The sequence below is a fragment of the Lynx rufus genome, unplaced genomic scaffold (assembly GCF_022079265.1).
Source record: "Lynx rufus isolate CCGP_SWC_20201006 ecotype Redwood Valley unplaced genomic scaffold, mLynRuf1.p SCAF_3, whole genome shotgun sequence".
In the NCBI taxonomy this organism is placed as follows: domain Eukaryota; kingdom Metazoa; phylum Chordata; class Mammalia; order Carnivora; family Felidae; genus Lynx; species Lynx rufus.
Window position 1 is genome coordinate 68,366,693 of NW_025814845.1, and position 13,631 is coordinate 68,380,323.

At 35.2% G+C, this 13,631-nt stretch overlaps 1 protein-coding gene across 4 annotated transcripts in view; it reads left to right on the top strand.

Moving 5' to 3' along the window:
- Positions 1-9,100: 9,100 nt before the first annotated feature.
- Positions 9,101-13,631, top strand: part of PTPN13 (protein tyrosine phosphatase non-receptor type 13) — a 178,189-nt gene continuing 173,658 nt past the window's right edge. For all 4 annotated transcript variants that reach the window (XM_047091577.1, XM_047091578.1, XM_047091579.1 and 1 more), the window contains exon 1: positions 9,101-9,215. In XM_047091577.1, coding sequence (XP_046947533.1) covers positions 9,101-9,215 — 115 coding nt within the window. The remainder of the gene's footprint in view (positions 9,216-13,631) is intronic.

The following is a 13,631-nucleotide window of genomic DNA, read 5'->3' on the forward strand; positions in this document are numbered from 1 at the left end:
GAAAATTCTTGTAGTTTCTGCCCAATATCTAATTCCAAAGCCACTCTCACATTTTTATTGTTAATGCAGCATCCCACATCCAGGTACCACAATCTGTGTTAGTTTCCTGTTGCTGTGTAACAGATTACCAGCTTAAAATTTTGCAGCTTAAAGCAGCACAAATTTATGATTTTACATTTCTTTGGTCAGGAGTCTGGGTACAGATTAGCTGGTTCCCCTTTTCAAGCTATCACCAGACTGAAATTAAGGTGTCAGCTGAGACTACAGTATCATTTGAGGCTCAGAGTCCTATGTGAAACTCATTGGTTATTGTTAGAATTCAGTTCCTTGTGATTGTAGGACCATTTTCTCTCTGGTTGTTGGGTGGAGTACACTGTCCATTCCTAGAGGCCACCCTTTGGTCTTTGCTGTGTGTCCCCTACATAGGCAGTCATAACATGAAAGGAATATTGAGGGCAATCTCAAAGTTCTGCCTACCAAAGTAATTTGTTTATTACAATATAAAGGACAAGTATTATTTTTTTTCTTGGTCTTTTATGCTTCATACATATTGGTTTCCTTTAATGGCTGACCATTCTGATACGCTTTAAGTCGACATTTCTTGAAGAAGACTAGCAAATACTCTAAAGCAATGATCTTATCAAGAGTCAGTAGGTGGGGAGGAGGGGTGATATAGAAAGGCACTGCTCAAAACTGAAATTCTACCACTACATTACTTTCTGTTGGTAACTCTCAGTTGGTGAGAAGAAATGTAACGTTGAAATTAGGGATTTTTCCTTCCATTTTACTTCTCTCCTAAGTTTAAATGACATATAGAGAGTGAAGAATTCCACAGTTTTTCTTCTTGTTTTTTGAAGCTGTCGTCTGAAAGCAGGGAACAGGCATATATGATTTCTATTTAGATAAGTGGCTGACATGAACCAGAGGCCCAGAAAGGCAATTTAGACTTGTGTTTGTTTTAGTTTCTCTTCTCTCACTGGAAAAATGTAATGGAAAAGTTGACAAATATTAAGCACTACTCCAACTTCAATAAAAATGTTTAGACACATGCTGTTTTCTATCTTGAGGCAACATCCAATTAAAATTTCACTGAGTTTTATCTTTTTCTCCTTAAAATCCCAATTCTTCCTCAGTCTTTCCTAACTATATTAGGCAATAATGCTTTTTCTCTACTACCTGATCTATCTATACCTACACCCTAATAGAAAGAAATAGTAATGTATTTTTTTAATTAGCTTTTAGTCTTCTAGAGTTATAATAGTGCTTTTATTGTTTCCACTTCTTATATATCGGTCTTGGTGTTGACCATTCTAGATTAATAGATAAAAGAAATACTTTCACATGATTTAACATGTCCTCTAACTATTGTAGTTATCATTTTGGATTTAAATGCTTAGGAAATTAAAAGTTAAGAGAAAAACAACGGATTGCTATCTTGAGTAATGGATTTTTAAAACAATTGTGTTATCAGTTCACTAATTCTAATTTTTTTTTTTAATTTTTTTTTCAACGTTTTTATTTATTTTTGGGACAGAGAGACAGAGCATGAACGGGGGAGGGGCAGAGAGAGAGGGAGACACAGAATCGGAAACAGGCTCCAGGCTCTGAGCCATCAGCCCAGAGCCCGACGCGGGGCTCGAACTCACGGACCGCGAGATCGTGACCTGGCTGAAGCCGGACGCTTAACCGACTGCGCCACCCAGGCGCCCCACTAATTCTAATTTCAATAACATCTAAGTGGCATCTTAGATACGCTTTGGCTGTTTGAGGAGGGAAGATCTTAGACTTTAGTCATAGAATTTGGTTTCGTTAGCCTTACAGCTTTTTTTTTTTTTTTTTTTTTTTTTTAAATAGGAGAAGTTTCCTTTTAGAAAACACATCTCTTTTGGTTTTTGTTTTATCAAAGCATGTGTTACCTAAAGTTGGGGCTTGTTTTTTTCTGACAATAAAAAAACATTCAGACAGCTTCATGGGACAAAGAAAGGCAGTGCTGTCTCACTTTTGTCACGTTTAGTTTGTTTTTTCTCTTGTAAACAGCATTGTTGAGGCATAATTGACATATGTATAAAAAACTATACATATAAAGGACACAATTTGGTAAGTTATGAAATACAGATGCATCTGTAAAACTCATCATCACAGTAAAGGTAATGAACATATCCATCATCTCCAGACATTTTCTCATGTCCCTTAATAATCACTACCACATGCTTCTCCAAAGAGCAAGGCCATCCTCAGGCAACTAAACTATTTTCTCTAACTATAAATTAGTTTGCATTTTCTATAATTTTTTACATGTGTAATCATAAATTATATACTTTTTTTGTCTAGCTTCCTTTATGCAACATGATTATTTCGAGATTCATGTTGTTGCATGTATCAATAACAGTTCATTCCTCTTTATTGCTGATTAATAATCCATTGTGGAAATACACTAAATTTGTTTATCCATTTACTTGTTGATAGACATTTGCTTGTTTCCAGGTTTTGGCTTTTACAAATAAAGCTGCAATGAAGATTTGCATATAAGACTTCATATACATATGTGGTTTAATTTCTATTGGGTAAATACCTTGGAGTGGAATGACTAGACCATATGGTTGACTTAAATTTAATTTTTTAAGAAACTTTCACCAAATATTTTTCCAAAGGGTACCATTTTACATTCTCACTAGCCATTGTTCTAGTTCCTTGTCATCTTTGTCAATACTTAGTATGGACAGTCTTTTTCATTTTAGCCATTCTGATAACTATGTAACAATGTCTCATTGTTCTAATTTTCATTTTCCTAATGACTAATGATGTTGAGTATCTTTTCATATGCTTATTTGCCATCCGGATATTTTCATTGACAAAGTGTGTATTCAAATATCTTGCCTATTTTTTTTAAGTGGGATTGCTTCCCATTATTGACTTTTGACAATGCTTTATATATTCTGAATAAAAATCTTTTATCAGCTATGTGATCTGCAAATATTTCCCTTTAATTTGTGGCTTTTTTCCCCCATTCTTTTAGCAGTTCTTTTCAAGAAGTAGAGGTTTCAATTTTGATAGATTCTAATTTATCATTTTTTTTCTTCTAAGGATCAAACATTTGATATTGTATTTAAGAAAACTTTATGTAACCCAGGATGATTTTCTGAGTTAATTGGTTTTTTTTCCTAACTTTGAAAAAATGGCCTCTGGGGTATTATTGTATGCAAAAAAGATTATTAAAATTATTTTTAAATTTTTATTAAATTAAAAATTCTAAAACCTAGTTCTTAAGCTTCTAAGGTCAATTTAATTACTTTATTGTAGAAAAATTTAAGTCACTTTCAAGGAGTTATTTAATTGGGTATATAATTTTAAAACTTTGTTAATTAAACTTTTTTAAAAATTTTAAGCTTAATATTTTTAAATATTAAATATTAAATAAAAAAATTTTAAGTATTTCAGTTGTCTGACAAAAAAATCATCTTCCTGATTATTTAAATAAATCTGATGAATGAAAACTTACAAGTATGCTAAGATTAATTTCTTTTATATGTTCCAGTGGTATTTGATACATTTTAAAATACAAGTCTGAACTCATTTTCTCAATTACATTATTTAAATTGATATCAAAGACCAGATCTATTATTCTAATTGACCTATTTCTCCTAAATATTAGAAATACCTAAAATACCAAATATGTACAGATTCTTTAATTTAAAAAAAAATACTATTATATGGGCTTGCATCTCTTAAACTTTTTATAAACTTCATTGTGAATCTTTTGGATCAAAAGATACTTATAATTTTGGAGGTTGCCTTCTCAACTCATTATGATTTCTTTTCTTTTCTTTTCTTTTCTTTTCTTTTCTTTTCTTTTCTTTTCTTTTCTTTTCTTTATGTTTATGTATTTATTTTGAGGGAGAGCTTGAGTGAGCAGGGGAAGGGCAGAGAGAGGGAGAGACAGAGAGAATCCCAAGCAGGCTCTGCACTGTCAGCACAGAGCTCGTCACAGGGCTCGATCCCATGAACTGTGAGATCATGACCTGAGCTGAAATCAAGAGTTAGATGCTTAACTGACTAAGCCACACAGGTGCCTCTCGTTATTGTGTCTTAATGGCCAATGAAGTCCTTAGCTAGGATGGTGAGTAGATCTTTGCCCACACAAAGAGCTCTGTAGTGGCACACACAGAGCTCTATTTTATAGTTGTTTTGTTCTTAAAATAGGGTAATCTTGTAGCCCTATTTCCTTAGAATCAATTTAAACAAACCTAATTCATTAGTCTAACCCCAGACGGATTGTTACATGACTTGATTGGATTCAGTTAATCTGTTTACTATTTCAATCTTTTTGGAAACACTTTTCTATGCTTCCTATTTTTGAGTGCCACAAATCCCTCAGGATTAAAATGACATCTGTTAGAATCCTTCTGTGGCTTTTCTGACTGGGCACAGTTTTAAGGTCATGACCTAATATTTGTGTTAACCAAAAACACAAAGATTCTGGTTATGTAATATAATTAATTTTTCTTATTTGAAAATCTTCCCTTAACCTTCATTATCATGTAGCCTACCACATTCAAGGAAACAAGTAAATAATACAGCTATGTTAATTGTAAAACAGAACCTCTTTGATGGTAAAATAATGCCAGTCATACATCTATACCCCAAGTTGTCTAGTACTGTGTCTAAAGGAAACAACTGAAGTTAATACACTTTTAAGAATTTTCATGATAAATTGTTTCCTTCATCTATTGGTTGACTTCAAGCTTTTTTTCCTCCACTTTTCCACTTTTTATTTATTTTTTATTTGCATTCTTCTTCTACTTCTGCATTTCTTTCATTCCCTTGTCTTCTTTCAAAAATTTTTTTTACATTTTTTATTTTATTTTTGAGAGAGAGACAGAGACAGAGACAGAGCACAAGTGGGGGAGGGGCAGAAAGAGAGGGAGACACAGAATCCGAAGCAGGCTCCAGGCTCCAAGCTATCAGCACAGAGCCTGATGCGGGGCTCAAACCCGCAAATTGTGAGATCATGACCTGAGCCGAAGTCAGTTGCTTAACCGACTGAGCCACCCAGGTGCCCCTCCCTTGTCTTCTTTCAGAGATAGTGATATGGAAAGCCATAGTAAAGGTGAATAAAAATAGAGAAAACTGATAAGGATAATGATGGCAATTGTCAAACATGGTGATGGTAGATAATTTTAAATTATAGTGTTGTTTGATTTTTAGAAAGCTGTTTTAGCAATACATTAAGTTTTGAGATTGGATGATTTGAGGGGCGAGGCAGTTTTAAAAACTCTTAAGCTTTTTTTCTAGCAAGCTGTAAATTAAAAATATCAAATCTATTTTGTTAGCTATATAATATTGCTTTCAAAAATAATGTTCCTTCTATGTTTTGAAGTTCTAATGAGTTCCAGCTAGAGATGCATAGAGATCCTACTTCACTGAATAGACAAATACTTTCTAATAAAAATTAACAGGAGACTAATATATAATTCAGCCTGATTGAGTCAAACAACAGAAGTATAATCAGTAATCTTTATAAGACAAATCAAGCACTGAAAAATTCTGTTGTGTTCAGAAGTTACTTTTACTTTTTCATTTTCTTATAGGAAGTAATTATATATTTATTATGGTGATTTTCTTTCTTTTTTTTTAAATTTAAATTCTAGTTAGTTAACATACAGTACAATATTGGTTCCAGGAGTAGAATTCAGTGATTCATCACTTACATACAATACCCAGTGCTCATCACAGCATATGCCTTCCTTAGTGCCCATCACCCATCTAGCCCATCTCCCACCACCTTCCTCCATCAACCTGTAGTTTGTTCTCTATCATTAAGAGTCTCTTGTGGTTTGTTTCTCTCTCTTCTAGCCCCGCCTTTCCCATATGTTCATCTGTTTTGTTTCTTAAGTTCCACATATGAGTGAAATTGTATGGTATTTGTCTTTCTCTGATTGACTTATTTTGCTTAGCCTAATACATACTAGCTCCATCCACATCATTGCAAATGGCAAGATTTCATTCTTTTTGATGGCTGAGTACTATTCCATATTGTGTGTGTGTGTGTATATATATATAAACACCACATCTTCTTTTTCATTTCATTAGTCAATGGACTTTAGGGCTCTCTCCATAGTTTGGCCATTATTGAAGAAAATAATTATGTTTTAAAAACCAATTTCTTTAAAACTAAGTATAAACCTGTATCTTAAGTTTTAGAACTTTGTATATGATACAGATCATTTGCTTTACAATGGAATGCATAAGGTATAATCATAAGCAACTTATTTTGTCTCCTTCCTTCCTTCCTTCCTTTCATGAGGGAAGTTCTTCTCTTGCCTCTATGTAGAAATTCAGGTCCATAATTCTCTCCTTACAGTCACTTAAGAACTACAGTCACTCAAGTTGAAAATACAAGGTCAATTCCATCATTAAAAATGCCTAGTTAGTATATTAATCAACACTTCAGTCTTCATTCAAAGCTATTCCTTCCCATAGCTACAATTAGCTATAGGCGGAGGCATTGTGCTTAGCTTCTTCTTTTGTTACTTATCTCCTCACCCACTTGCAAGTTGCTTTATCTGACCCAATTAGGATTTAAACTGGGGGAAGGAAGAAAGATAGAGAGGCAAATAATTTTTTTTGCCTGACTTGTAACTCATTTTGAACTTGATATGTGCTTAAGGCTAACTGTTTCTCTTATATGTACTTTAGTGTGTTCTTCAGAGACCTTCACTGGAGCTGTACTTTCTGTGACACTTCAAAATATGATCCCTTCTACTAGCCAGTACCTAATTCTTCTTCTGCTTCCTTCTCCTTCTCCTGTCTTCCTACCCCCTCATCCTTCCTGTTCATCCCTCCTACCCCTCTCCCACCTTTCCCCTCCTGATGGTACTCTGGGAACCACAGGAGGTACTCTGAGTAGGATTACTTTTTTTAGACAGCTTTACTGAGATATAATTGACATACCATAAAATTTACCCTTTTAAAATTTACCTTCAGTGGTTTTTAGTATAGGTACAGAGTTGTGCAACCATTGCCACAACCTAAATTTCATAACATTTTCATCTGGGTAGAATTTTGTTAGCTCCAAGCTGTTTATACCCCACCCCAAATACAGCATGCTTCCTCACTCTGAGTCTTGTATGCTCTCTCCTCTCTGGCTGCTGTCTCAGAGTGACAGCCAAAACCTGTAGATTCCTGAAGTATCAGGCACCAGTCTATGGTGTCCTCCTTTTGGTGAACTCCCTAACACCGGGGAAGCGCTCCTGGGGGTTCCATTGAGGCCTCTTTTGCTGGCTAGATGTTAAACAAAGGCACCTTCCTGCATCCCTTCTACTTTGAGGGAAACATGAAAATCAGTACAACTATCTTCAAAGAAATTCCTCATATGTAATGTTCTCTGTACTCTATATATTATGTGTAGGCTTTAGAGCTATCTAACCAGTTCTCAGACATATTACTTTGGAAATTTGCTGCAGGGTTGACTTACTCACAAATCTTGTTGGGTATCTGATTCCTAATAGTATCTTGACGCATCTGTTGAAACTTCCAATTCAATACAGTATTTTACGTAGAAGATAATAACTCCTATCTCTTAGAAAGGAATGAAGCTTATTATTTTTTAAAAAATAAATACGCTGCCATTTAATAAAGTGAATATGAAACTGAGAGTTTTTTGGGGGAAGAGGTGTTTGAATAAATAATCACTTCTATACAAGCTAAGTAAAAATGACTTTGGCTTTTTCTAAGCAGTATCTTCTGTCTTCCCTTTTAACTACCACATTGTTGCACTTAAGTACACACCCCTCAAGGTAGACTCTAAGCATAAAATGCTATAGTAAATATTTGAAAAGAAAAGTAACAGGACAAGGCTGACCTCATTTGTAGCTGGAGTTGCTTTTTTTTCACTCTGGGTTAAAGTATCATAAATGTAATTTAAAAGGAAATATTAGCTATTCTTGTTAGTTGAGTAAACAAAATCAACTTTTCTCTAAAACAGCTGTTTTTTGTTGGTTAATTTTAAAATTTAATGGTTATAATTACAGAAAATAAGAATTTAACATTTTTCACTCCCTCTAGCTTCTTTGCTAAACCCATCTGCTTCTACCTACCAGTAGATACACATTATGCTCAAATTGGTTAGTTTGGATAGAAATCTTAGTGATCATTGTAAGGAATAATGTTCTTTTCAATGAATGTCAATGTAGGACACTTTATATAGATGATATCGACTCCCCCCACCCCCTGCCTTCATAACGAAAATAGAATTATTGAACACCGTAGAAAACCTTAAAATTTATTAATATTATCACCCACTTAATTTAATGCCATTGAAAAAGATTGTCCCTACAAAAATGTCACCACAGAGTCAACCTCCTGATTTTTTATTAATTCAGCCTCTACAGAGTTAGATTACAAAGCATGTTTACAAGAATAACCCTTTTCCCTGCCATAGCCACCCCAAAATGGCAATGTTGTTACTATTATTATTACTCCCATGTCACGGATAGAAAACTGTGGTTAGAGGTGAAATGGTCTTTCCAGGGGCAAATGGTAAGTTGGCAGCAAAGTTGGGTCTGGAAGTAGTTAAGTCCATCAGTGAAAAATTTTATAGTTATACTGTATATATTGAAGATGTAGAAATCAATTAGTGAGTAGAAGAAATGTGTTCCATCTTATTTCTGCTTCATGCACCATGGCTGTAGGAGCTCTTCTTTACTCTTTTTTACCTGGGATGGATAGGATGAAGCCTGGAAGTATAATCTGAAAGGCCTTCAGTTCTGCTCTGATTTAATCATCCACACTTTGGTGCCTCCTGGTACCTTCAAGTCTCTCTCTTCTGCCATGAAATAGTCACCACCTATTTTCCAGTTCAGGCTCTGAAGCTGATCCTGTTGGGCTAGGGCAAGTAGTTATTTTCAGATTTTTTTCCCTCTAATTCTTTTATCCTCCATGGGTTTAAGCTGTAGGATTATGTTTAGATTAAAGGCCATATTGAGAAATTAGGTAGATAGGAACCTCAGTCTCTCATCACTGATGTAGAATTTTCACCACTACAAATGCAGTGCAAGTTGATGATATGTACCCCTTCTGTTTCCTTTGTTTCTTAGGTAATATGCACGTGTCACTAGCTGAGGCCCTGGAGGTTCGGGGTGGACCTCTGCAGGAGGAAGAAATATGGGCTGTATTAAATCAAAGTGCTGAAAGTCTCCAAGAATTATTCAGAAAAGGTAAGTTTTTTTTGTTTTTCTGGGGTTTTTGTTTGTTTGTTTGTTTTTCTGTTTGTTTTTTTTTTTAATCAGGTAGCTGAAAAGGGCAAAGTATAGAAGGAATACTTCCCCTTATCTTTCTTTGAGCTAAAAAAAGCTCAGATATCCGAGCTTCAATATCTGAGAACATCTTCTATGTCCCTGATACTGTGCTAGGTGCTGAAAGTATAATGGTGATCAAAACCAAAAACATTCCCTGTCTGGAGCTTGTAATCCAGTGTAGAAAATAACTATTAGTAAAATACTTATATAAACAAATGTGAAAAATGGAACCATGACAACGGCTACAAAGGAGGGGATTCAGTGACTCTATGAAAACCCGTAATAGGTTTGATCTGGTCATGGGGAAGAAAAGGAAGGTTCCATGAATAAGTCATCTCTGAGCTAAGATCTGAAAGAAAACAAGTTAACCATATGAGAAGGAGGGGGAAAGGTTCCTGGCAAAGGGGATAATATGTGCATCCCTGTAACTCTAAATTGGGTTAATGTGGACCGAATAACTAACTAGTTTGTTGCTTCCCTGTAGAGACAGTCACCTGGTCCAAATGACTGTGTAGCATTTTGCAGCTAGAAAAGTTAGGGAGTCACTCTTTGTCCAAACACATTTAATACTATACTGAAAGTCTCCACGTGAAGACTTTGAAAATGGTGTTTGCCATCCATTCACTCCACATGGCCAACTCCTATTTAGAATAGTAAAGATACCAAGCTTCATCTAAAAGAAGAATTAAACTTTAAAATTGATTTGCATGATATAATCAGGCACAGTAAACATTAGAGAAATGGGGGCAGATTTGAGTGTATAGCAATTCTCAAAGTATGGTCTCTGGATGAGGAGCATCGGCATCACCTGAAGCTGGTTAGAAATGCAAATAATGCAGACCCACACTAGACCTACTGAATAAGAAACTCTAGGGGTAGAGCCCAGCAATTTGTGTTTAACAAGTCCTTAAGGATATTCTAAAACGTGTGTTAAAATTTGAGTCATTATACAGTGGAATTGCTAAAGACATGAGCCATGGGAACCTTTTGGAAGGTGTAGGGGTAACCGCTGATTGAGTGTAGGAAGGTCTAGAGAAGAAAGGAAGAATTTTGGGGACAGATGGTAAAGCTTTGTTATTGTTGCTATTATTTTCTAACCCTGGGACAGGGATTTAAAATAGTGTTACGGCCCACCTAATTCTGCTAGAACCTAGATGTTTGAAGATCTTTGATTAGAGTTAGGATTAATCTAAAGAAAATTTATTCATTTTCTCTAATGCCGCTTACCTAAAATCTAGCTATGTTAAGTAGACCTTGTTGTTTTGTTTGCTTCATTTTAATTTTGGGGAAAATTTGGAAGTATAGACACTCTGGAATATAGAGCGGTAACCATGCTCCATAGATGCTGTTGAAGGAAGGGTATGTTGGTGACATTCCTTAGTTAATTAACAAAAGTCAATTTAATATTTAAGAAACAGTTCTTGCTTGTGAGGTAGATCCTCTTACTTGCATGGAAGATCCCAATAAACAGAGGATGAGACTATTGCCTTAAGGATTCATTCAGATCAGACAGATGCATGTGAAGAGTTTACTACTTCAAAACTGTGCCAAATGAGTGATTGGGATGATAAGTACTACAGATGTTCAAAGGAAGGAGAGATAATACCTTTTTTTATTATAGTAATGGCAGGATCACTGCCCTGTCCATGATTCATGCAATATAAAGCACCTTCCACACTGTGAATGCTTAAGGAGTTTTCTTCTTTCAAATTTTGAAATGTTAATAAAGGTTTTAATGTCTGAATATAAAGTACTTGTAATTAAGATACAATTATTGCATAACATATTGGCACATTACACAGAAGAGACTTACTGGATGTGTTATAAAATTAATTGTGAGGCAGTTATATTTTAAACACTGTTCAGTGGGGGCTGGTTACCATAGGGCCTTCAGTTCAATTCACAGGGTAACATCAGTAATAGAAATTGCATTTGGCTTCTTTGGCAGTCTGGGAATTGCCAACTATTATATTTGCCAACTGGGAAATTTGTACTTCTTTGGAGGAAATTTATGCTTATTTGACTTAGTGTATCTGAAATCTCTGTAGTTTTTCATTCCTCGTTTTGATAGCACAATGTCTTTTTGGCACAAGTTCATCACCTGTTATAACAAATTGAAATATAATAATTATTAGTTTGCTTATTTTGTGAATGAATGGTGTTGGTCTTGGTTTTCTATTAGACACCCTTATGAATATAAAACTAAGAATGGTGGAGGGTGGAAGCAAGTAAAATACAATGGTCTTTAAGAAGTTTGTTTTTCTAAAATGTATTTTCTCGGTTTTATCTTTCTGTGTCTATTACGTAAACCTTAGTTTTGGCTCTTTTGGCGGTTTTTCTTCTTGAACTTGTATATTGCTCCTATGTCATTTTCAGTATGTAAGTGCAAGTTTGCATTCTTATGAATACAAGGCTGGAAATAAACATTTCTGCTGGGGGATTATTGAACACAAATCAAGAAAATGTTGTTTCTTCATCTTTTTGAGCCTCTTAGCAATTTAAGTCTTTTGCTTTTTTAAAACAAAATTTTTGTGGCTGTTATTCAAGAATAACGATATCTAAGCATGACCTTATTGAAAGACACCATATGTAAATGAGTTTCTCTTCAGAGAAGGAAAAATGTAAAACTTTATTATTATAATGTGCAATCTATGTTGACTATTTCTTAAAATTTTTTGAGATTTTTTTTGTGGCCTTGCATATGGTCTATTTTGTAAAAATATTCTGTGGGAATTTGAAAAGAATATATATTTTCTATTTCTAGGATACAAATTAAGTTGGTTAATATTCATGCTTTTAAATTTTTTCTGTAACCATAGTTAACTTTTTTCTGTTTGAGTTTATTTTTATTTATTTTGAGAGAGACAGAGTGTGCGCCCACGCAAGCCCGGGAGGGGCAGAGAGAGAAGGAGACAGAATCTTAAGCAGACTCCATGCTGTCAGCGCAGAGCCTGACACAGGGCTCAGACTCACAAACCGTGAGATCATGACCTGAGCCAAAGTCAAGAGTCGGCCACTTAACTGACTCAGACACCCAGGCGCTCCCATAATTACTTAAAAAAAATTTTTTTTTTACATTTATTTATTTTTGAGAGAGAGACAGAGCATGAGCAGGGGATGGGCAGAGAGAGAGAGACACACACACAGAATCTGAAGCAGGCTCCAGGCTCCGAGCTGTCAGCACAGAGCCCAACGTGGGGCTTGAACCCACAAACCATGAGACCTGAGCTGAAGTCGGACACTTAACTGACTGAGCTACCCAGGCGCCCCTCCCATAATTACTTTTTATACTTAATCTGTCAAATTCATAGAAATAGTTAAAATCTCCCATTATAGTAATGTCTATGCCTATCTTCTTACTACTGCCAACATGTGTTTTCATGTTATTTTGTATGGTACATATAATGGCTAATGACTAATTTAAATGGACTGAATATTTTATCAATATAAAATAAGGCTTTTTTTCCCCTTTTTACTACTTATTGACTGAAATTCTATCTGGTCTGCTCTTAATATTGCTACATCTTCCTTTTCCGCACCATTTACCTAGTATATCTTTTTTCCTTCTTTATTTTCAGACTGTCTGTATTGCAATTTAGGTATCACTTATAAATAGTAGACAGCTAGATTTTATACTTTTTTTGCTATTTTTTTTTTAATTTTTTTTTTCAACATTTATTTATTTTTGGGACAGAGAGAGACAGAGCATGAACGGGGGAGGGGCAGAGAGAGAGGGAGACACAGAATCGGAAACAGGCTCCAGGCTCTGAGCCATCAGCCCAGAGCCTGATGCGGGGCTCGAACTCCCGGACCGCGAGATCGTGACCTGGCTGAAGTCGAACGCTTAACCGACTGCGCCACCCAGGCGCCCCTTTTTGCTATTTTTTAATTAGGAAATTAAATGTGGCCAGTGAAATGAAAGTTCTGGAAGAATTTCATTAAGGGTCCTTCCATACTATGGCTTTCTACTTGTGTGCTTCTCAGTCCACTTTATAAATTGATTGGGAGGCATAGCTAATGCCAGAAAATAGATACACGTTTAAGATTTTAGCTTTTACATCATGGATGAACTCATGCGAGACTCAGTGGTCCTAGATAATGAAAAAACAATTCCATTCTCATGTGCATTCTAGATAATCTTTAGAACTGAAATTATTGCTGCCTTGGAAAATTTAGTTTACAATTTTATTAGTTCCCCAAGACTGTGATTTTTTATTCTTAGTTATGGAACTGTTGCTCTTTGAAGAAACCAGATGTTTTGAATCTAAGGGATTTCGAAGTATTAGGGTGGATGATTGGTTGTTGCTAAAGTTGCTGCTTCATGACTAATCAGAG